The 24,776-nt window shown below is 49.6% G+C and overlaps 1 protein-coding gene across 1 annotated transcript; it reads left to right on the top strand.

The window, feature by feature from the left end:
- The first annotated feature begins 2,744 nt into the window (after nt 1-2,744).
- LOC115647764 (keratin, type II cytoskeletal cochleal-like) lies at nt 2,745-24,048 on the top strand. Its single transcript, XM_030554539.1, has 9 exons — nt 2,745-3,252; nt 4,059-4,267; nt 10,183-10,243; nt 10,452-10,547; nt 14,520-14,684; nt 14,818-14,943; nt 17,376-17,596; nt 18,902-18,936; nt 22,200-24,048. Exons 1-9 carry the CDS (start codon nt 2,839-2,841, stop codon nt 22,385-22,387), a joined length of 1,515 nt encoding a protein of 504 aa, XP_030410399.1. The 5' UTR covers nt 2,745-2,838; the 3' UTR covers nt 22,388-24,048.
- Nucleotides 24,049-24,776: the final 728 nt, after the last annotated feature.

The following is a 24,776-nucleotide window of genomic DNA, read 5'->3' as shown; positions in this document are numbered from 1 at the left end:
GTATTTTCTATGTTTATGACTCCATTCCATTTTCTTCCTCTGTGTGTATGCAGAAAAGGGACTGTTCCCAGGTGTGCATCGGATGGGGGGTGTGACTCCATGAAGTGAAAAATTACACTTGGAAGCAAGCAACCTGAACCGGGGCTGTTCAAATAACTGATTTTTTTGATTCAGTGGCTGAACCATAAAATCAGGAAAAATAGTTTTGGGTAGACCCAAAACAAACATTTTAAAAAATTTTCAGCAAACTGAAAAAGTTGTTCTTTGTTTCGGGTTCAAATGAAACATTATTCATTGGAAGGGGTTTACGCACACACATGCGCGCGCACACACACACCACACACACACACACCCCTTTTCAAATGTTTTTAAAAACAAAATTTCAATCAAAGTCAAAACAAAAATTCAGTTTGACTCAAAAAGTCACACTTTTTGTTTTGAAAAAAGGTGAAATGACACTTTTTACTTGTGGCCCCAGGTCTAGCCAGAACTCCAATGCTTTTGCTTCCCGAAGGAAAGATGTTTAACAGGATCATACTGTGTCTTGTTGCAATCACTAAGGGTCATTCACATGGATTTGTAAGCATTCCTTAGACCAGCCAGGTGCAAAACTATGCAGAGTTACCTTGGCGTCCACAACAACAAAAAGAAACTTTGCTTCCAATCTGTTGGGACTGCCAGAGAACCGTGTGGAGCAAACCCTGCTCTCACTTTCCCTGGTGTAAATCCAGAGTTAACTCGGTTGACATCAGTGAAGTTACTTGGGTGTAAATGAGAGTAGAAACTGGTTTTTAATGGACCTGATTCTTCTCGCTTGCTGACGTAAATCAGGACTAAGTCTAGTGCAATAAATATAGTTATTCTGGGTTAGAACTGGTAAAAGTAACATCTCAATCAGGGCAGGCCATTGGCTTCATGAGAGCAAGTCTGGATTTATACCAATTTAACTGAGATCAACGGTTACCTTTCAATGGGTCTGATTCCCTCCTGCCTTGCACCTTACATTGTCCTTTTCTCTCTGTGCAAACTGAACGTGAAACACACCCAGATATGCTTGGCTGCATTTTCTCCCCATTTTGCACTGGTATAAATGACAATACAACGGAGCCAACGCTCAAGCTCAATCAGCTAAAAACCAAGGGCCAGGTGTTAATTTGGTTCTACATTTGGCAAAAAGGTTGTGCCAGGGCTGGGCTTTGCTAGCACACATTACTGAATCCAACCTAAGCACTGGTGCAAGGAAAGGGAGCAGCAGACCCAGTGTGTGTGTCTGTCAGTCACTAAAGCTCATGGCGATTTCTCCTACATGGTTAACAAGAGGATTCTGCTTGGAACAGCTGCGATCCACTCCAGCTGCCTCCCACTTTGCCCACGTATGGGTGGGCAAATATTTTGAAAGTGATTTAGCCAGAACATTGTACCATCATTCCCTGCCCCGACCCCATTCTGCCCTGCAGAAGAGCACACGGGATTAAATATCCACGCATGATTTTCAAATACCAGGGTACGGCTTAAAGAGCCTAGCAGGGACATACCCCTTCTCGTTGCAGACATTCAGAAGTGAGAAAGGCTTTCAAAAATATTTGTCCTTTGTGCCTCCTTCAGTGTGGGAGTCAGATGGATTACCCCAGGCGCTGACCCTGCTCGTTTTGACCCCGGAGCGATACAGCCGGCACATTTCCTTGCCCAGAGTGTAAAACACGCACCTTCGGTCTCAACTGGCTTTTATTTTAGATCAAGAAGGGAAACAAGGCAGAAGAAATGGAAAGATGCCAGGCCACAACACTGCGTCTCTCCTCTGTACCATAGGTTGCAGCTGCTCTCAAAGGAGCACTGTCTGAGTGCCTTTCCTTATTCCTCCTGTGCTGTGAAGCTGAATTGGGATCCGCCCTATACAGCAGAACCTCAAGAGTTATGAACGGACCAGTCCACCGCTGGGAACCAGACGCACTCAGTCAGGCAGCAGCAGAGAAAAACAAACAAAAACAAGCACAAATACAGGGCAGTGCCGTGTTGAATGTAAGCTAGTAAAAACCAAGGGAACGCGGCGTTTTTCTTCTGCAGAGTAAAGTCTCAACACTGCATTCAGCCAATGTCCAGTTGTAAACTTTTGAAAGAACAACCCAAAAGTTTTACTCAGAGTTCTGAAGATTTCAGAGTTCTGAACAACCTCCATTATCAAGGTGTTCATAAGTTTGAGGTTTTGTTTAGGGGGTGGGTGGGTAAGGCAGTTGCTGTAGGTTTTATATCAGTTTGTCTGGGTCTGATTCACCAAAGGCCCCCTTTTGCCCCCAGCCTGGCTGTGTAATGGGGAGCCACCCTGGCAACGTCACGTGCCTTTGTTCCTTTTTAAGACTTCTGTGCAGAGCCAGAACAATGAAAAGGGGCTTAGTGTAAATGAAAATCAGGCCCCCCTGTGTTTGAAATTACTGCTAAGAGATGGCTGCCTTTTATTTCTGCTTGTGTGAACCTAGAGGAAATATATAAATGAATCCTAATGTCTTGAGGCTATAAAAGTTCTCTCTAGGCGGCAAGGAAACAAAGGAAGGTTCGGGAGTAAAAGAACCCTCTGCTAACATCTGTGAGAGGAGTGATACTATTTCATGAGAGCATTCCCCCAACGCTCCGCCTTCAGCAGGTTGAATGAGCCAGGCCAGCTGCCAGACACACCCAGCCCACCGTAAAATGATCCTTTCTCTGCCCTCTAACCAAGCCCCGCTCTCCTAACGGATAAAAGGAGAGGAAGGCTCAGAGGGACGCATTTGCTCTCTCCTGATCTCCACTGTAGCCTGCCTGAGCTTTCTTGGGAAGAGAAGGACAGAACCCAGCCCAGGAACCATGTCGAGGTCTGTACGTTTCAGCTCTTCCTCTGCAGCCCCCACAGGGGGTTTTAGACAGGTCCGAGTCAGCACTGTCTCCTCGACCCGTGGCTTGGGCGGGGGTGCCGGCTTGGGAAGGGCAGGTGGCTTTGGCAGCTCCAGTCTTTATAACCTAGGCTCTGCCAACAAGAGGATTTCGCTGGGTGGTGGAGGCAGCTCCTACAGCGTCCACTCTGGATATGGCTTTGGCTCTGGGTATGGTGCAGGAGTCGGTGGTGGGTTTGCACCTGCCGGCATCCAAGAGGTGACCATCAACCCGAGCCTCCTGGTGCCCCTCAACGTGCAGATCGACCCCACCCTCCAGACGGTCCGTAAAGAGGAGAAGGAGCAGATCAAGACCCTCAACAACAAGTTCGCCTCCTTCATCGACAAGGTGAGATAGCGGAACAGGTGGCAACTCATGAGATGATCCAAACCCCAGTGAAACCAGCAGGGGACTTTCCCTGGACTTCAGTGGAATTTGGATCAGGCACCACAGTTCTAAAGATGGACAGTAAATTATCCTGTAGCTTTTATTAAATTCTTACTCCTGTTGACTTCCACAACAATTTTTGCTTCAGTTAAGGCCTCGGTTCTTGCTGCCTGTTTATTAAGCTGGGGCCATTCAGGGAACCTAGGCTACGCTGCAAAGATCCCAGGGATTTCCAAAGCCCCAGAAGGTCAGATCTGGATGCTAATCCAACACCACCAAACTCAAGGCGGTGCTTGGATCTGGGGCTTTGAGCTGACCTGTTCTCAAGGCTTGCGGTAAATCGCTGTGGCTCTATTGAAGTTGATTGACACCCATTTAGCTCTGCTGTTTGGACAACTGACCCATTTGCAAAATTTGGATCAGAGGCCAGGCTGGGTTTTTTTTAAATCCCCTCAAAGAGTGACGGGTGTTAAGCTCTACAATCCAGTTGCCCTCGAAGTCATTAGGCAGATTTCCAGGGGAAGCAAAATCTGCTCCTCTCTAATAATAAAAAGCTGCATTTGCATAGTGAACCAGTCGTAGGAAAACTGGGGTGTTATCTCGTTTCAGAATCTCAAAACCTCTCCCTGCATAGTTCCAATCCTTTTCCCCTCCCGCACACCTCACACACTATGTAAGTCCTCGAAGCCATAGGCTGTTCTCCCAGCTTTGTGCCGTTATAGCTGGCTCGCTAACGAGGTCTGGTTCCCCCTCACCCCGGCTTGCAGGTCCGCTTCCTGGAGCAGCAAAACAAAGTGCTGGAGACCAAATGGAGCCTTCTGCAGGACCAGAAGACCACCCGCAGCAACATCGCTCCCATGTTCGAGGCCTACATCAACAACCTGCGGAAGCAGCTAGACGGGTGGCTGAATGACAAAGGCCGCCTGGAGGGCGAGCTGAAGAACATGCAGGATCTTGTGGAGGATTTCAGGAACAAGTAATGTATCATCTAGTTGGTTAACGGTATGCGTAGCCCGGGAGAGCTGTCTAGCATCCTTGCAAAGGTGGCTCAAGCTCTTCAATGGGGGGATCCTTTCTGAGGGAGGGGACTATGACCCATTGCAGAAAATAGCTTACATGCTGGCACAGTAATTGCTTTCTGTTGCTTGTGTATTCCCCACACCTCTGTATAGTGTTCTGTTCCATCTAGTGGCGCTGGGGGAGAGAGAGAGAGAGACAGATAGAGAGAGTGTGTGTGTGTGTGTGTGTGTGCACGCGCATACACACATGCTACAGCCTTAGCTAAGGGCCAAATGGCTTTTGGCTCATGCACTGAGGTTCCAGGTTCGATCCCGCCCACCAACGACCAGGGTCTGTCAGTGTTACAGAGTTTTGTGGAATCTGTTTAATCTTCGAAGGGACATGATTTGCATGTGCCAAGGCAGTTTTGATGGCTCATTCAGAAGAGATTTCCAGCCCTGTAGCCAGTGGCTGACCTTTGGCTGAGTTACAGTTGCAGTATTGGAAGAGAGACTGGAATCTCTCTCCAGAAGGAAAGACAGATTGATTGTAGCCAGGGAGAAAGCTTTGTTTGCAAACAGACTTTGTACTAAAGCTGGTCAGGAAACAGAAATTCCACTCCCGGGAGGAAATGCCAACATTTCAGAATGTGTTTTTGTTCCAAATTGTAACAAACAAGTGGAATTTTTAATTTTTTGTGTGTGGAGTGGCACTAGTTCTTCCTGGAAACATCACAATGTTCTGTTTTGGTAATGTCACAACATCATTATATAAAAGGCTAAATTACATATATTACAGCCACTTTTCATCGATAGATCTGAATATACTTTACAAAGGAGGTCAGTATCATTACTCCCCTTTTACAGATGGGGAAACTGAGGCATAGGGCAGTGAAATTACTTGCTTAAGGTCACCCTGCAGGCCAGTGGCAGAGACAGGTCTCCCAAGGCTGTGTCTGCACTGCTACTTTCAGTGCTAAAACTTTTGTTGTTCAGGGGTGTGAAACCCCCACCCCTGAGCAACAAAAGTTTTAGCGCTGAAAAGTGCCAGTATAAACAATATAGATAAAGCTACTACCACTCGTTCTGGGTGGGTTTTTTTAATCTCTGGGAGAGCTGTCCCCCGGCAATAAAACGTGTCTACACTGCCCACATCACAGCGCTGCTGTGGCCGCGCTGTAATGTGGGTAGTGTAGACATATCCCAAATCCCAGTTCAGAGCACTATCCAGGACACAACACTACCTCTAGTGTAGGTCCCTCTGATTCATAACATTACATACCTGTCGTTGACATAATCCCAGGGAAACAATGGGGGGAAAATAACTTGCGATCTAACAAGGGGCATCTCAATCTTAACCAAATCCCTTGGGAAAGTCCAACTCAAAAGGCTCCTCGTTCCTTTCACCACAGGCCACGCCCATCTGAGGAGGGGATGTTAAAAAAAAAGAAAAGAAAAGTTGGCAAACTGGAGCCAACAGGAACTGTAAATAGTGCAGCTAAACCCCAGGGAGTGTCAGGAGAAAAGTCAATAACTAGTAATCCCTGCACAGGTGCAGCTGAGAGGCATGTAGATGAAACAAAACAAAGACTGTAGGGGGATGCATTATCTCCTAGCTATGGGATGTTCCCCATGGCTGGATTTATTAATGTCTCATCTACGGAGCAACAGACACCTGTGGCACCTTACAGACTAACAGACGTATTGGAGCATGAGCTTTCGTGGGTGAAGACCCACTTTGTCAGATGCATGCTTGTGCTCCAATACGTCTGTTAGTCTATAAGGTGCCACGAGATTGTCACTTTTTACAGATCCAGACTAACGCGGCTACCCCGCTGATACTCGTCACCTGTGGAGCAGTGCTTTCCATCTGTGCAAAGAGGGTTTAAAGAGCTTCTCTTTCCTCAGCTGGCATAAATGTAGCTTCAAATCCCTGCCCACAGGGTCGGCGCAACCCATTAGGCGACCTACAAGGTCACCTAGGGCGCTGACATTTAGGGGGGCAGCGACTGTGGCAGCTGGATGTTCGGCCGCCGCGGTCGTCGGCGGTATTTTGGGGGCGGAACCGGGGGCACCATTTTGGGGGTGGGACCTTCCGTCGCCTAGGACACCAAAAAGACTGCCGGCGCTCTTGCCTGCCCAAGTGCAGAGGCAGTGGAGAATCAAGCACAGGGCCTTCAGTGCTCTGGCAGCACGAAGGGGCCTTACATTGAGTGTGTCTGTAATTAACACGCACTGCAAGGCCCCTTTACAAAGGCAGAGCAGTGTAAAAAAGAGTCAAAGTGTAAATAAGAATCAGGCCCTAAGAATTTTGAAGCATGACACTAATCAAGGTGGTTGTGATTCTTCTCTCACTCACACCAGGTTTACACCAGTAACCTCAGTGGAGTTGCTCCTGATTTACCCCACTATACGTCCAATCAGGCTCCAGTCATACTGGATTCGGTACCTGGATTGATACCGATAATGAGCATGCCTACGCTGCAGTGTAAACCCAGGTCTTAGAATTATAGAATAGAATGGAAGGGACCTCAGGAGGTCATCTAGTCCAACCCCCTGCTCAAAGCAGGACCAATTCCCAACTAAATCATCCCAGCCAGGGCTTTGTCAAGCCGGGCCTTAAAAACATCTAAGGATGGAGATTCCACCACCTCCCTAGGTAACCCATTCCAGTGCTTCACCATCCTCCCAATGAAAACTTTTTCCTAATATCTAACCTAGCCCTCCTCCACTGCAACGAGAGACCATTGCTCCTTGTTCTGTCATCTGGTACCACTGAGAACAGTGGGATCCGGGCTTGTGGATGTGGTGTTTCCATGCCTGTGCTTGACCAGCCACACTACATTGTAAACCTGGGCTTACAATTGCTGGACCCGGGTCTCCCAGCTGTGCTAAGGCATTCATAGGGTCCGACACAGTCCTTCTGACTCGGGTCTGGGGCTTGAGCTGCATCCAAACTGCAAAATGACAGGGCTTGGACCCATCCGCTGAGCCTCTGACCCACTGGCCAAGCAGGGTTCTGGGACTGGGATGCTTGCTGACCCAAGTCAGAATGATTTGTATGTGGACGGAAGGGGCTTGGGCTCAAACCTATGTGACCCGAAGACATACCCTTATTAGGGGTGAGGCAGGTAACTCCTTTGACATCTGTTCACTTATTTCATCCCCCTTCTCACCATACTACAGGTTCCATCTGCACAGCATGCCAGTGAAAACGTCAAGTTATGCAATACACTCAAGAATGCTGGATTCACAGCTCATATCAATTGGTGCAGCTCCATTGATTTCAATGGAGTTGCATTGAGTTTTACGAGCTGTAGATGCAATGCAGCGTTCTGCTGCAGGCAACAGAAACCAGAACTCCAGCTTCCAGGGTGTTAAACTCAAGGTTCCTCAAAGCACGTTGGAAAGCAACAGGTTACGTAGCAGCAGAGTCAGCAAACAGAGCTGCTATTATGATCCCAACAATAGTATCTCACAGACAGCTCCTTGGCTCTGCTCAGCTAGAATAAAAACCACGGAGTTGCTCTGCTGGAGATTTCAGGGGCTGTTGTGCTAGGTTTCAGGTATCCCAGGTTGCATTTTCCACTCTGCTGTGGATTCACTTGTGCAGGTGACTCACATGCAGACCTGCATTTCAGAAGTGCAGCTTGGCTAGAGAAGGGCCTGTTAATTTCAGCTGGAATTATGAATGTTCAGCATTCTTAAAAATCAGGCTTGCTATGCAGGGGATCCAACCCATTGCGTCTAAAGATGGGTCTTTTTGCTCTGGAATTGTACAGTGCCTCGTATAATGGGGTCCTGGGCCGTCACCAGGCCATCCCTACTGTAGTACAGCTAGTCAGAAAAATGGATAACCAGAAATGGATGTAGCCCAAATTAGAAAGCACTGGAAAATTTGAGCCATAGCCTCTCTGTGACTCAGTTTCCCCATTTGTGAAAGGGGACTAATTACACTTGCTGACCTTCTATTGGGGTATTGAGGCTTAATCAATGCCGGCAAAATGCTTTGAAATCCTGGTATAAAGATGTGCCTAACAAGGAGGAAAAAATACTGCCAGGAATTTGCTGTAATGGTTGACACCCCTTTTGCACCAATATTTGCTTTTGGCGACTCTCCTAGGGAGGCATTTGTGACTATTTGCACCAGAACAGTGATTTCAAAAGCTACCGCTCATCCAAAGGGGCAACCGAAACAACAGCATGTGACTTGTGTGTCCGATCAAAGACAAATAACACAGCATGAATTTCAAGTATTAGACACTTGCAATGGGCTTTTTGGGCAGACCAAGGGTCAGACCCTCAGCTGGTGTAAACAGGAGTAGTACCATCACTGGTTTACACCAGCTGAGGAGCTAGGGCTAAGGATAATTTGCTTAAATTTGGAGGGTGTGAGTGTAGGGCAGGGGCGGGCAAACTTTTTGGCCTGAGGGCTGCATCAGATTTCATAAATTGTATGGCTGGTTAGGGGAGGAGGGGACGTGGCCCAGGCCTCGCCTCCTATCTGCCCTGCACCGGGACTCCTGCCCCATCCAACCTCCCCTGTTCCCTGATGGCCTCTCTGGGACCCTTGCCCCATCCACCTCCCCCACTCCGTGTTCCCTGACCGCCCCCGGACTCCCGTCACCCCATTCAACCCCCACTCTCATTCCTGACTGCCCCCTTAACCCCTGCCCCTGCCTGCCCCCTGCCACTCCATCCAATCCACTCTCCTTCCTGACTGCCCCCTTTGGGACCTCAGCCCCCATTCAGCCCCCTGTTTCCCCTGCCCCGACCACCCTGATCCCTATCCATACCCCCACCCTGTGACCACCACCCAGAACTCCCCTGCCCTCTATCCAACCTCCCTGCTCCTTTACCGTGCTGCCTGGAGCACTGGTGGCTGGCAGTGTTACAGCCGTGCCACTCGGCTGGCACTGGGCCACGCCACCACCACCACGCAGCACAGAGAACCGGGTCAGGCCAGGCTCTGCAGCTGTGCTGCCCCAGGAGATCACAGCCCAGAGCGTTACACCAGCAGTGGAGCGAGTGAGCTGAGGCTGCGGGGGTGGGGGAACAGGAGGGGAGGGGCCGGGGGTAGCCTCCCAGGGCAGGAGCTCGGGGGCCTGGCAGGACGGTCCCATGGGCTGGATGTGGCCCACGGGCTGCAGTTTGTCCACCTCTGGTGCAGGGGCTACTCATGGGCTGGTGGGGTCTGGCTGCTGGGGGGAGCCCTAAGAAGGGAAGAGGAAGGTCAGATGAGGGAGGGGACAAATCTATGCACCCCATCCACACACACACTTTAAAAGGCGCTCCGCAGAACCTGCAGCAAACAATTTCAAATGACTAACACATGGTGGGAAATCATACATTGTTTGGAGCTGATACTCAAATGGAGCAAGAGGCTAAATGGATCAGCTAAGTTATTCACCCTGAATTTTTGGCTGGGCGCTAACTAAAGGTGTGTGGCAAACTGTTTTCCCTTTCCATGAGAGTTTGAGATTTGACTTTTTTCCCCATCCCACATCAGAACAAAAAGTCAAAATCCCCGACACGTATGTATAATGATCATCTGGAAAAAAATCAGATTGGGCCCAACTGAAATGTTGTGTTTCAATTTCAATGTTTTAACATTTTTAAGGCTATTTTTAAGGTATGTAAAATGAAGTAAAATTTGAGAACAAAAACATCATTTGGAACGGAACACTGAAGCTTTGTTTCTAAAACGTTAAACGGGTCTGTTTCTACAATTTCAAAATTAAAAAAGAAAAACCATTTCTCAAATCGGGAGATTTATCCAAACCAACACTTTCAGTTTCCGCAAATGGGCGTTTTACGACTGAGAAGACGTTTTGTCTAAAAATTCCTGACCAGCTTTAGCTCTAACCAGCGTCACTTCCTTTCCTCCCAACAGGTATGAAGATGAAATCAACAAGCGCACGGCAGCAGAGAATGAGTTTGTCATTCTGAAAAAGGTGAGTGGCACGATCCTTGAATGAAATTGCAGAAGCTGATTTTCACCGGGGCGAAGCAGCTTCTAGCATAAACTAGCCCTGGATGTAGGCAACACCCGAATTCTTATCTGGGAACCTGAATAAACATCCTGATGTTCAGAGACAATGAGCACCCCTGACTCCCACTGAAGCCAAACTTGGTCTCACTGTATCTCTGATTATTCTTCAGGATGTCGATGCCTCCTACATGAACAAGGTGGAACTGGAAGCCAAGGTAGATGCCTTCACCGACGAGATCAACTTCCTGAGGGCTCTCCACGAAGCAGTAAGTGACTTTCCCCTCTATCATAAATTAGGGTGACCAGACAGCAAGTATGAAAAATCGGGACACGAAATGACGGGGCAATAGGAGCCTATATTGGAAGAAGACCCCAAAATTGTGACTGTCCCTATAAAATTGGGACATCTGGTCACCTTAATCATAAATAGACAGACTGATGCTGTGTAATTCCATCAGTGACTGCTTTTTCCAAGGAGATGCTTGGTGATTAGTCCTATGGTATATAAATATTATGGATGGATAGATCCTGATTTTTCTCTCACTTAAGTACATAAAAGGCTGTTACAAGGAGGAGTGAGAAAAATTGTTCTTCATAACCTCTGATGATAGGACAAAAAGCAAAGGGCTTAAATTGCAGCAAGGGCGATTTAGGTTGGACATCAGGAAAAACTTTCTGTTAGAGTGGTTAAGCACTGGAGTAAATTGCCTAGGGAGGTTGTGGAATCGCCATCATTGGGGATTTTTAAGAGCAGGTTGGACAAACACATGTCAGGGATGGTCTAGATAATACTTAGTCCTGCCTTGAGTGCAGGGGACTGGACTAGATGACCTCTTGAGGTCCCTTCCAGTTCTATGATTCTAAGTGAGAATCAGGAATAGCTTCCTGGACGATAATAGAGTTATACTGTTGTAAGGAGGAGAATCAGGTCCTATGCATATGGGCAGTTTATTGCAGAAGATGCAAGTGGCGTAAGTTAAAAAAAATTAATATTGATTTTCTTGTGGCAAAAGAGTTAACTGAGTACTGGTCATGATGCCCAAAGACTCCACCTTGGGCCTCCCTCCAGTTCCCATTGGAAAGCCTCCAGTACCCTTTCCGTCAGGGTCTGAGGCCCCACCGTAGTCTGCTTCCCTTCTGTGGTTGTTCCTATGTTCACCTGGGCCCTGTCTGTCCCAATTGTTCTCTCTTGTAACCCCTTTTTTCCTGCCTTGCTGGGACCCATACTTTCCCCTTTGCTACCACACCCTATCTTAAGTGGGCAATGCCTTTTCATATGGCCAACCTCATGGCACCCGAAGCAAACCCTTTTCTTTGCCTTGTCAGCAAGGCTTCCTTTTGGCCTTCTATCACCCAGCCCCCTCCCCTGGGCTAGCCTTCACTTCATAGTTCATATATGGGCATCTCCTCCAGAGATACCCCCGCTGACCACAGGCAAAACATGCCCCTCCTTTTCCTGTTCTCCCCACAAGACATATTCTTTGGTGCTCTCTTCTCTCCTCCACCCTACTAGGGGCACTCCCTTTTCTGGTGTCCTCCTCGCTCACAGGCTTAACACTCCTGTGCCCAGGCCTCTGGCCTCCTGGCCCGATACCTTCCTTCCTATCTCACTCCCTGCGGCCTCTACTAATTTCTTCCTGCAGGAGCTTATAACCGCACCAAATAATTCTGCACATACCAATGTGTCTCCCACTGTCTCTGCTGCTTCTCCAGCAGGGCCTGGATCCATCCCTGCTGTTTGTCACACCCCCCCTAAACCCCCCACTTTTGCAGGGGCAGGGATTCTGGAGTCCAGCCTGGGAGGGCCTAAATGCCCTCTGCAAACAAAGCTTCCACGCACTGCAGCTCCGTTGCCGTTTGCCTCAGGTGTCTCTACACTAGTCTGTCCTGCTCGCCTTGCATCAGGGTAACCACCTTGTACAGTCTTTCACCGTCCACCACAGTCTCTCAACCTCCCCTTGTATCAGAAGCAACCATGTGCCTGCGTTCGCCACCAAATTGCCACAGTCTGCACCACTCCCCTCTGGTCTGGCGCCTCCTCCTGGTCACTCTGGGGATTAGCCCTTGAGATTGACTCCCCCTTCTGTGGTTTCTATGCCATTGCTCCACTTCTCCCTGTGGTCTGCAGCCACACTCTCATTCCAGGAACCGCAGTATCCTCTTCTTTCTGGCTGGATCACTCAGCATTTCCCCCCTTCCAGTCTTTTCTCTCCAGCGGTTGCAGGCAGTCTTCCCATTCACTCCCTCACTGGCTGGCAGGGGAACCCAGGCCTGCCCTCAACTCCAGGTTCCAATCCAGGGACCCTCACTCAGCAGTTCTGGGCTTTCCTCTCTCAGTCCTCACTGCTTCTTCCCTAGACTCCTTCCTACCACACCTAGTTCCTCTTCCCCTCTGGGTGTACCAGATCTAAACCTTCTCCCATTTCCCAGGGAGCAACTGCTGCCTGCCTTCCTGCAGCCTTTCCCAGCAGCCCCCAACTGTTGTCAGTTACCTGGCTTTATACAGGCCCCGCCTGTTCCTGCACAGCTGAACCTGCTTCCAATTAGTTACCTGCTCCTGGCTCTTCCTCCAGATGCAGCCTCTGGAGTTAATTGGCCTGCCTGGCCACCTTAAACCCTTTCAATCCTGTGTGAGGTGATCACCCCATTGCAGGAGCTGTGCCTGCCTTTGCTAGAGAGAGCCCTCTCTAATGTATCCCTCCCTGCCCTCTTATTTTAAACTTGGCTTGCTCAGATGGCAGCCAGTAGAGATAGTCACTTTACAGGGTGTACTAATTTGAGAGGAGGGATAGATCAGTGGTTTGAGCACTGGCCTGCTAAACCCAGTGTTGTAAACTCAAGCCTTGAGGGGGCCACTTAGGAATCTGGGGGAAAAAAATTTGTTCAGCAATTGGTCCTTCTTTGAACAAAGGCTTGGACTGGATGATCTCCAGAAGTCCCATCCCACCCTGATATTCTATGGTAGACTCTAGCCCTAACTTTGTGGTAAAGTTGGGCCTGATCCAAACTTTGAATAGATTGGGATCTGGCCCTTCACATCACAGCTGGGATCCTTTCTCTACAGAGACCCCCTTAAACTTTGGGAGAGTTTGGAAACAGGTGTCAGCTCCATCTCTGCTTTTTTTCTTTTTTTTACTTTGCAGTATCTGTTTTGGCAGCTACTGTGTTGTGACACTTAGTTGGATTTCTTCCTGGTTAATGATTTGACAACTTTCCTCTTATCTCCCTTCCTTTTCTTCTCTTTTCTGGTCTTAACTGGTTTCTAAAAATAATGCCTTAGAACAGGAGGGAGAGATGAGGCAGCTCAGCTAGGGTTGTCAGGTGTCTGGTTTTGGAACCCAGGGACCCTGGTGGCTCCAGCTGACCATTCCATTAAAAGTCCGGTCGATGCCACAGGCAGGCTCCCTACCCGTCTCCATGCAATTCCTGGGAAGCTGCCGGTATCTCCCTCTGGCTCCTAGGCAGAGGGACAGCCACGCATGCTCTGTGCGCTGCCCCTGCCCCCAGCACGAGCTCCGCTGCTTCCATTGGACAGGAATCATGGACAATGAGAGCTGAGGGGGGCGATGCCTGCAGGTGCAGGCAGTGCGGGAAGCCATATGGTTGGGCCTCCGCTTAGGAGCCGGAGGGAGATGCTGGCAGCTTCCCAGGAGCTGCTTGAGGTAAGCTCCACACAGAGCCCGCACCCCCTCCTGCACCCCAGCCCTCTACCCCAGCCCAGATCCCCCTATTGCACCTCAAACCCCAGCCCCAGCCCAGAGCCTGCACCCCCAGCTGGAACTCTGATCCTTGAGCACACACCCCAACCCTCGTCCCAGCCCAGATCTCTCTCCTGAACCCCTCATTTATGGCCCCACCCCAAAGCCTGCACACCCAGCCTAGATCCCATATCCCATCCCATACCCCAACCCCCTGCCTCATCTTAGAGCCCTCTCCTGCACCCCAAACCCCTCATCTCCAGCCCCACCCCAGAGCCTATACCCGTAGCCCTCACCACCACTCCTTCCTGCACCCTAACCCCTAGCCCGATGAAAAAGAGTGAGTGGGGGTGGGAGGAGAGCGCACAAGGGAGGGAGGGAGATGGCATGAGCAGGGGGCGTGGCCTGGGGAAAGGGGCAAGGTAGGGGGCGGGGCAAGGGTATTCCATTTTCTGCAAATAGAAAGTTGGCAACCCCTAAACTCAGCTGAGCTAGAAAATTAGCCAATTGAGATTATAATTTTTTTAATGTAATTTGCAGGAACTTCGTGAGCTGCAGGCACAGGTCTCTGACACCTCTGTGGTCCTCACCATGGACAACAACCGAAACCTGGACATGGACAGCATCATCGCTGAGGTCAAAGCGCAGTACGAGGAAATGGCCAAGAAGAGCCGAATGGAAGCTGAGTCCTGGTACCAAACCAAGGTGAGCGATGATGGAAATAGGGGAACTAGGAGTTTCTGCTATTTAATATGTGTCTGGAGAGGCTAGTCTGTGAGGGGCCACTGAGAGCCATCTTGATGACTGAACTTTATGGAGCTATTGTTGTGTGTTGTAGTTCGAGACACTGCAGGCCACTGCGGGGAAACATGGGGATGAACTGCGCAACACCAAGACCGAGATCACGGAGATTAACCGCATGATCCATAGACTGCAGGCTGAAATTGACAACGTGAAAAGCCAGGTGAGGAGTTGGGCCTCGTTTTCCTGCTGCTTCTTCCAGAGAGTGTCATGAGTTTAATAGAAATAAGGTTCCTAAATATGGTACGAGGCCTTAAGGTCAGTGCCTATTAAAAGCACTAGGGGAAAGCTGCAGTTATAATAATGTCAGAAGATGAAGCTCTTGCTAAGGAAGGCAACAGCAATCTCCAGAAATTGGTGTGCCTCGTTATAGTGGTCCCAGTACTGCCACCATGACTTCCACTGGCCAGTGCTTCGCTCTGGGCGTACTTCCATTGCAGTCATGGTCGAGTGCATAGAGCACTATTGTAGAAGTCCGGAGATGTGGTTTCTGTTCCTGGCTCTGTGTCATGATGGCTCAGCCACAGCAAGGCACTGCAGTGCATCATGGAGGATGGAGTCTGACTGGAGAGCCAGGCCCATAAAAAAGAATGAGGCCACGAGGAACATGGGACTACAACTCCCATGAAGCACTGCAGCAGCTGCGGTTGGCACCCAGGTTAATAGGGAGACCATGGGGGACGCTGGGAGACACTTAATAGAGAGACACTGGACCAACTTCTGTTGGTGAGAGAAACTACACAGAGCTCTTCTTCAAGTCTAGGGAAAGGACTTCAAGCGTCGCAGTTAAATTCAAGGTGGAACACGTTTAGCATAGGTAGTTAGTACATGCTCTAAGGGACCATTCAAGGTGGATCCCGCGACGGGAGAGGATCCCATAGCCCAGGCTCCAATCCAAATGGGACACCATGTGGGGCTAGCCTGAGACCTTTCCCCCTCTCCCAATGCATGGTGTTGGCCCAAGCTGCTGGGCCAAGCCACCCCTGCCCCCGCACAGGGCTGTCCTGAGCCTCTTGCCTGAGCCCCCCCACGCAGGGTTGGCATTGCTGTTCTCCTGAGGTCTGCCTGCCCCCCACATGAGGCTGGGGCTGGCACAGCTGTTCTTAAGCCCTGTCTGCCCCCAGCCTGAGCCCTGCCTCTCCCTCTGCACAGGGCTGGCATCCCCGCTCGCCCCCCGCGTGGTACTCCACACCCCACTATTTTGAGAAATGCTCACCTTTGCCAGCCAAAATGGGATGTATGGTCACTCTACCCCAAAGCCTACAATGCAGTTTTACAGCCCCACAACCTGAGACCCACGAGCCCAAGTGAGCTGTCACGGGCCAGCCTGGGTGTTTAATTTCAATGAAATAGGGAGAAATCCTGCATGGGTTGCAGAGAGGGACATGACACTCCAATTCTTTGCTATCTCTGACTTCTATGATCCATCCACCTAACTTCTCCACTCCCTTTCTGTATCAGGGAAGAGCCAGGTGTGCACAGGATCCGCTCATTCAGCCAGGCTGGGGTTTTTCTTCACTTCATCCTGCCACTTTAATCAGTTCATCAAAAGGATGCTGAAAAGGCCTGCAAAGCTGATTGTTCATTGCCTGCAAGGCGTGGATATTTGCAGTGAATAACCAGAGTGCACACAAAGCAGGGAGAGAAGCTATTGTGAATCACTCAGCGGGTGTTTATTTGGTTTCAGGGCAGGGTGGCTGGAATACGCATTCACAAGCAAATAGTGTGATCCAGTAAAGCTGCTTTTGAATAATGAATAGGAGCTTAAGAGCAAGTCTTTCCAACCTAACATTTGTACTATTCTACAGATGTATGTAATGTTGATCCTATATTAAAGGGGGCACTAGAAATACAATCCATCCGTAGATAGGCAGGTTGCACTGGGAGTTTTTTGTTGTCCTCTGGAATGCCAGGTATTGCTCATTGCCCAACTACCATAAACGGACCCAAGGTCCGATCTAGAATGGCAGCTCTAGCTGGAATGACTTCTAAGAACTCATGGTGCATTTGGAATGCCTAGATTAGATACACAGATAAATAGCTAGCTAGGCTATCTCTCTCTGCGTATATCTGTCTCTGATACAAAGATGTCATGGACAGATAGATGGATGGATAGATAAATAGATAGGTCTATCTATTTGTGTGTCTGTCCATCCAGTACAAAGATGGATGGCTGAATACCATAGATGGATGGATGGATACCATAGATGTCATGGATGGATGGATGGATACCATATATGTCATGCATGGATGAATACCATAGATGGCATAGAGGGATGGATGGATACCATGGATGTCATGGATGGATGGATACCATATATGTCATGCAAGGGTGGATACCATAGATGGCATAGAGGGATGGATGGATACCATATATGTCATGCATGGATGAATACCATAGATGGCATAGAGGGATGGATGGATACCAAGGATGTCATGGATGGATGGATACCATATATGTCATGCAAGGGTGGATACCATAGATGGCATAGAGGGATGGATGGATACTTTAGATGGCATAGATAGATAGTAGAACAGAAATACCACACCAAGGGGCTGAAACACACACCGAAGTCCCTTGTTGTGCACTTGTAGCGTGCCAAGCTGGAGGCAGCCATTGCTGAGGCTGAGGAACGTGGCGAGAAGGCCATCAAAGACGCCATGGCTAAACAGGAGGAGCTGGAGGCTGCCCTGAATAAAGCCAAGCAGGACATGGCGCGTCAGCTGCGGGAGTACCAGGAGCTGATGAACGTCAAGCTGGCCCTGGATATCGAGATTGCCACCTACAGGAAGCTGCTGGAGGGAGAAGAGAGCAGGTGGGTGCAATATGCAGGCCTAAAATCATTGGAATAGTTCATCAGAACTGGGCCAATTTACCCCGGAGGGTCTGACCCATGGTGTGTACAGCATGCAAAATCGTTTCTAGAAAGAAGGACCCATTTCTCCATTGTCCTCCACTTTGAACTATTGTTTACACCTGTGCAAAGATGATGCATGATGCTCCCACATCAGAATGGTGGCATTTCACTCCTGCTTTGCACGTGGGGGTGAATGGTGACAAGAGCCAGGCAGTGAGGAGTCAGGTCCAATGTTGTTCAGAGTTTCCCATGAGACATCATTTGCTGTATCTAGGGCTCAGTTCTAGTCAACGAGAGTTTTACCCCTATCTTAAATGGAACAGGATTCAGGGCTTTAAAACTGCTCCACAAAGGTAAAAGACTTACAGGCCTGATCCTGAGAGATGTGGGTTCAATGACCGTCATCTTCAGTGGGAGAGGCAAGTTCTCAGCTCCTCTCTGGACTGGGGCATTACTGCAAAGGTACATCTGTCGAATGGGAATATTCATGGAGGTGGGAGAAAAGTTAACCCCAGAGGCAGGGAAAAGCGAATGCACCACATCAGTCCCATGTGAGCCCAGAACATATTTCAGTGTCCTGCTGCATTTCCATTGACGTCCATAGCAAAAATCCCATTTACAGCTGTTTTTTTTTCCTTGTGAAAAATTTCAATGAATATTTTTTTTTAGTTTTGACAGCATTTTTCTTCAAAACGTTTCATTTTTTAAAATGAAACATAGAATAATAGAATATCAGGATTGGAAGGGACCTCAGGAGGTCATCTAGTCCAACCTCCTGCTCAAAGCATGTTCTGTTTTCTCTTGCTGGCAAAAAAAAATTCATTGTAAACAGATTATTGGTCGTGGGGAAATTTTTCATTTTTTTAACTAAAATTCAAAAATTGTTTTGACCAAAGTGGCATTTTCCAAGGAAACATCCATTTTGTCAAAAAATAAAACCCCAACGAAACAGTTTTCTATTAAAAATAACACACATTGATGGAAAATTTTCCACCAGATCTACTCCCATCAGCTCCTGTCGGAGTAGAATGTGCCACTAATGTGCCATTAACAACACATGTCCTGAAGGGCTAGAGCATGTTTGTTGTTAGCAATGGACAAAGTACCTGATGAAACAGCTGTCTCATATTCATTTTTTATAATTGCAATCATGATACATTCCCATTGTGCTGATCTTCAAAACTAAAGGCCTCTGGGTACCATTTCTGATGAGAAGTCTAACCAATATTCTTCTTTCTTGCCTTTGTTTTCCTCTGTCAACAGGTTGGCTGGGGACCATGCTGGGAATGTCAGCGTCTGTGAGTTGGCTTTACAATTAATTCCTTCCCTAGAGAGGTTTGAGAAAATGCGATTCAAAGTTCACAGGCCATTTATTTTATCGTATTGTGTCTCTAGAGAAAAGGAATGAGGATGACCTCAATAGTATCCTATAGACCAGGGATGGGGAACTTTTTTTCTATCAGGGGTCACTGACGCACAGAAAAAATCAGTCGCAGGCTACACACAGCCCTGCCTGGAGGTGGGGAGGCTTGGGGCTTCCCCTAGGTCCAGGGTGGGGCCAGAAATTAGGGGTTCAGAGTGTGGGAGGAGGCTCCAGGCTGGGGCAGGGGGTTGGGGTGCAGGAGGTGGTGAGGGCTCTGGCTGGGGATGCAGACTCTGGTGTGGGACTGGGGATGAAGGGTTTGGGATGAAGGAGGGGGCTCCAGGCTGGGGCCAAGTGGCTTTGAGACTGGGAGTGGGCTCAGAGCTGGGGCAGGGGGTTGGGGTGCAAGAGGAGGGTTGGGGTGTGGGCTCTGGGAGGAAGTTTGGGTGTAGGAGCTGGCTCAGGGCTGGGGCAAAGGGTTGGGGTGTGTGTGGGGTCTGGAAGGGAGTTCGGGTGTGGGAGGGGTTTCTGACCTGGGGCAGGGTTGCAGGTAGGGGTGTGGGGTCTGGGAGGAAGTCTGGGTTCAGGGAGGGGTTTCCAACCTGGGGCAGGGGTGCAGGTGCGGGTGTGGGGTCTGGGAGGGAGTTCGGGTGTGGGAGAGGTTTCCAACCTGGGGCACAGGGGTGGGGTGCAGGTGGGGGTTGGGGTGTGGGGTCTGGGAGGGAGTTAAGGTACAGGAGGGGGTTCCAACGTGGGACAGGGGTTTGGGGTGTGGGCTCTGGCCAGGTGGCGCTTACCTCAGGTGGCTCCCAGTCAGCAGCACATGGGGATAAGGCAGGCTCCCTGCCTGCCCTGGCTCTGCGCTGCTCCCAGAAGCAGCTGCCATGTCCGGCCCCTAGGCAGAGGGGCCAGGAGGCTCTGCGCTGTGCATGCTGCCCGAGTCCGCAGGCGCTGCTCCTGCAGTTCCCATTGGCTGCGGTTCCCAGCCAGTGGGAGCTGCGCAGCCGGCGCAGAGGGTGGGGTCAGCGCACGGAGCATCCCTGATCGCCCTTGCTCCTAGGGGCTGCAGGGACATGCTGGTCGCTGCGCGGAGCAGACCGGACTTCTGACAAGCTGGCACTCACAGCTCCAGCCCCGCGGGCTGGGCAGTGCTGAGGCTCGGGGCTTCTGGCCCACAGTGCAGAGACTTGCCACGGGTGGTACGAAATGAAGCAACGGGCTGGATGCGGCCTGCGAGCCATAGGATCCTCACCCCACTATGGACCTTTCACGCACCCTCCAAACATACAGCACCTGATTCTCACTGATGCCGATATGAGCTAGGGGTATGATTCCCAGCTTCAGTAGCTGTATTCAGGCCAGCTCTCATCCGAGTTAGTGCTCCAGAATTAGTAACACAGCCATGGGCAGGGCCGCCCAGAGGGGGGAGAAAGTGGGGCAATTTGCCCCAGCCCCCGGGCCCCGCAGGGGCCCCACAGGCCCTGGCCCGGTGGTGGTCTGGGTCTTTGGCGGCGGGGGGCCCTTCAGTGCTGCCGAAGATGCAGAACGACTGAAGGCCCCCCTGCCTCCGAAATGCCCCGTGAGCCCTGGCCTGGTGGCAGTCCTGGTCTTCGACAGCATTTCGGCAGTGGGGGGCCCTTCAGTGCTGCTGAAGACACGGAGCAACTGAAGGGCCCACCGCCACCGAAATGCCGCTGAAGACCCGGACCGCTGCTGGGTGAGTACAAGCGCCGCAGCTCCCCCGATTTGCCCCAGGCCCCCTGAATCCTCTGGGCGGCCCTGGCCATGGGAGCACAGGCAACAGCAGCAGCTGCACTGGTGAACTGCCGCATGTGGAAACCTTCCTGACCCCACCACCTGAGCTGCCGCGGCTCCACTCCTGTGTGTAGCGTGCCAGCTCAGATGAGAACTAGCAGGGGCAGGGCTGGTGCAACCATTTAGGTGACCTAGGCAGTCACCTAGGGCACTGGGATTTGAGGGGCGCCATTTTCTTCTGCAGCGACTACAGCGGCCGGATCTTTGTCTGCCCCAGTTGCCGCTGGCATTTAGGTGGAGGGAGCTGGGGCAGAGGAGCGTGGGGAGGGCCGCCTGCAGCAAGTAAGGGTGGGGGACGGCATGCAGGGAACTTCCCGCCCCAGCTCACCCCTGCCTCGCCTCCTCCCTGAGCACGCCGTGATTGCTTCAACTTCTCCCTCCTGCCAGGCTTGTGGAGCCTAAGTTGATTGGCAACGCAAGCCTGGGAGGAGGGAGAAGTGAAGCAGCCATGGTGCGCTCGGGGAGGAAGTGGGGCAGGGGTGAGCTGCCACAAGGGGGGCACCTCAGGGCAGAGGGGGGGAGCTGCCGTGGGGGGCTGGGGGCGCCCCAGGGCGGGGGCGCCGGGGCGCTCAAGGTGGAAGTTTTGCCTAGGGCACGAAACATCCTTGCACCGGCCCTGAGCAGGAATGTGATGCCAGGAGCTGGGAATCACGGCCCCGGAGGCACCGATTCCATGGGTGCACCAGGCTTTTCGTTTAATTTCTTTTATTTGATAATGTGCCATTTAATTATTTTTTTCAAAAGCCCAAACGGAAAAGAAATATTTCGATCAATCCGAAACAGTTGTTTTTAAAAAATTATTTCAACAAAAATTTCAAATGTGTTTGTTTTCATTCTAGTCTGGAACGGAATTTTTTTTGGACACATGGAATTTCCTGTGGAAAGGAAAAATCCAGTTGCCACACAGCTCTAATTAGCCCCCAAAATGCACCATTTGCCATGTGCTGGCCACCCTTGGGCCCTGATCCTGCGATGAGATACACTAGTGCAGACTCCTGCTTCCCTGTGGGAGTCCCATTGTGAATGGGAATCTGCATGAACACAGGGATGGGCAGAAGTGCCTCTTCATGCAGGACTGGGGCCTTGTGGCCAGGTCATGCTCCTGTTCCCATGGCACCCTCTGGCCCTGATTCTCCATTGTTCTGCACCCTGCGTTGTGATTCACACCAGTGCCAAATGAGTGCAAAGCCCACACAAAAATGGCTCCTTTGTACACTTGGCAGTCTCTTTGAACTGGTGTGAATCACAACACAGGGTGCAGGGCAATGGAGAATCAGGCCCTCTTTGCACCAGCTGGGCACAGCTGCAATTGCATTGTGATTTCCTGACCGGAGTGGATCTGCAAACCCGAGCATTTACGATGGTTTTGTTTTTGCTCCATAGCTGTGGTCAATTCTAGCGCTGGAGGTGGATACAGCAGCGCGGGTGGGTATGGCTTTGGAGGAGGAATCGGCCTGGGAAGTGGAATGGGCAGCGGGGGACTCTCTTTCTCCTCTGGCGGCAGCCCTGGTGGTGTGAAAGCATACTCTCTGAGAACAACCTCTTCCAGCAGAAGAAGTGACAGGAACTAAGCTCTGAAAACCAAGCCCATCACTGCCAGAATTTGAGTAGAAAATAAATAAATGGCATAGAAAGAAAAAGGTTTTATTGTCTTCTGACAGCCAAACTGGTTGCAAAATGCTGCAGTGATGAACGAAATGCCAGTAAGATACATCATAGTGCATGACCCCACCACAGGTAGCCAAGGGCTTGACTCTGCCCCATTAAGCTTTGCCACCAAGAGCAGGATCTAGGGTGAAATTCACCCCTGTGCAGAGGACAGGATAATGCCTACTCGTGACTTAAGTCCTGCTATAGCCCTCGGGCTGGTTCTCTGCATGAAGGTGAATTTCACCCACCCAAAGGCAAAACCATTTGAACATCAAGTTTTTCTAAATTTCTGCTGGGATTTTTCAAATGAGCCCAAGCGAATAAGGTGCTAAACTCCCACCGAATAGGATTTGGGCACCTAAACCCCCGAGGCTGTTTTGAAAACCCCAGCTCTTAGTTAAGAATCCATAAATGGTCCTATTTTTGTTAAAAAAAGAAATTGGCTAAAATTTCAAGGATTCTGTTTCTTTCTTTCTTTCTGCAGAAAAAAATGCAGACAGATTTAAATTTGGCTCTTTAGAATACAGAAATTCATGCACACACAGTGGAGTTTGAAGGGCATAAAATTGCCCAAAATTAAATGTCCCAAAAATTACTTTAAATTTTGCAATACATTCCCTGGCCTTGGGCCTCTCTTCAGGCCACTCTTTTTCCAATCTGGTACGCTGGATCAAAAATAAATAGCTTCCATTTCTTTCCACCATTCTAAGAGAATACATGGTGCCATGGCCCATAAGTACAAACTGCAGTGACGATCTTTGTTTAAAAGCATGCAAAGGGTGGGAATTAATTCGTTTCACCGCAAAATATAAGCAATACGGTTACTACATTCTCTTCTCACTTACACCGGTGCAAATCAGGAGTAACTCTATTAAAACCACTGGCATTGTATAGACAATAAACATGAGGCAAGTAAGAGGAGAACCAAGCCCAAAGAGCTTGTCTATGGTAGAAATATTTAGGGACACTTGAATCTTGTATTGTCATTTATATGTGTGCAAAGTGCTGTCAAATCAGACTGGTGGTGTTCGACACGCTGCAATTCCTTTGCTTAAGTGGAAATGATGATGCTTAATGGGATCTTACTCTGCACGCCTTTATTATCACATGCAGCAGACAATGGACCAGACACTCTTCTGGTGTAAATCAGCATAGCACTGGCCTCAGTGGAGTTATACACATTTATACCAGCTGAAATTCTGGCCTGAGGAAGGCCTCAAATTCCTCTCACATGCAAAGTGCTGGTCTGTTGACTTCAGCAGGGGGACGCTCGATTTCCCTAGATCTAACTGGATTCATTTTCTTCCAAGCACCCACTTCATCAGCTGGTGTAAATGGATGTCGCTTGATTGACTTCAGAGGAGCTGCCACTAAAAGTCTAGCTGCTGTCGCTCTCCGATGCAGATTTTTCCCACGCTTTTCCTCGTTTGTTCCTGATGCGGCTCTGTAGTTTGTACAACGAATGCCTTGTCTTCCAGGTTCTTTTGTGGTTTTGCTACAACCTGTGTGATGTCATTTGGCCCAGAGGGCTTTGTAGCTGTAGCGTAAGAAAGAATGAATAAAATATTGGCTGGGAATTGCAATGGAGAACGGAGACCTGTGCTTGACTCTCCCTGGTAGCTGGTTGCCATAAAAGAAGCCAGAGTGTGGCTAGAAATTGCTTAGATATCTTTAGGTTACTGTGAGTGCTATACTTATTCTATCTTTGGGTTCAGATGCTTAAGACAGTAATAGGACTGGTATCGATCTCAACAACACCTCCACCAAAGCGTTAGAAAGTATTAAAAAAACGACCCCGAGGAGCGAGAATTGTTTCCTTGATTCTGAGGTCTCTGCCAGGAATACAGAAGATCATGCTCTGTCCCTGTTTAAGGGGGGGATATGATAGACTATAAAACCATGAATGGTGTGGGAAAAGTGAATACAGGGGTGTTATTTGCCCTTTCCCACAATACAAAAACTCAGTCACCCAGGGAAATTAATAGGCAGAAGGTTTAACGCAAACAAATACTTTTTCATGCAACATACAATTAACCTGTGGAACATGTTGCCAGGAGATAGCCAAAAGTGTAACTGGGTTCAACAAAGAGCTAAAGAATTAATGGAGGATAGGTCCATCAATGGCTTTTAGCCAAGATGGTCAGGGATGTAATTCCATGCTCAGGGCAATCCTAAACCTCCGACTGCCAGCAGCTGGGAGGGGAAGAAGAAAGAGGTGGATCTATCCACATCTGTTCTGTACACTCCCCCTGGTCGCTGTTGCAGGCAGGATACTAGGTTAGGTGTGTCCTTATTTCATTACAATAACTG

The sequence above is a fragment of the Gopherus evgoodei genome, chromosome 3 (genome assembly GCF_007399415.2).
Source record: "Gopherus evgoodei ecotype Sinaloan lineage chromosome 3, rGopEvg1_v1.p, whole genome shotgun sequence".
Lineage (NCBI taxonomy): Eukaryota > Metazoa > Chordata > Testudines > Testudinidae > Gopherus > Gopherus evgoodei.
The sequence above is the reverse complement of the archived record's forward strand: the minus strand, read 5'-3'. Positions and strand labels throughout refer to the sequence as shown.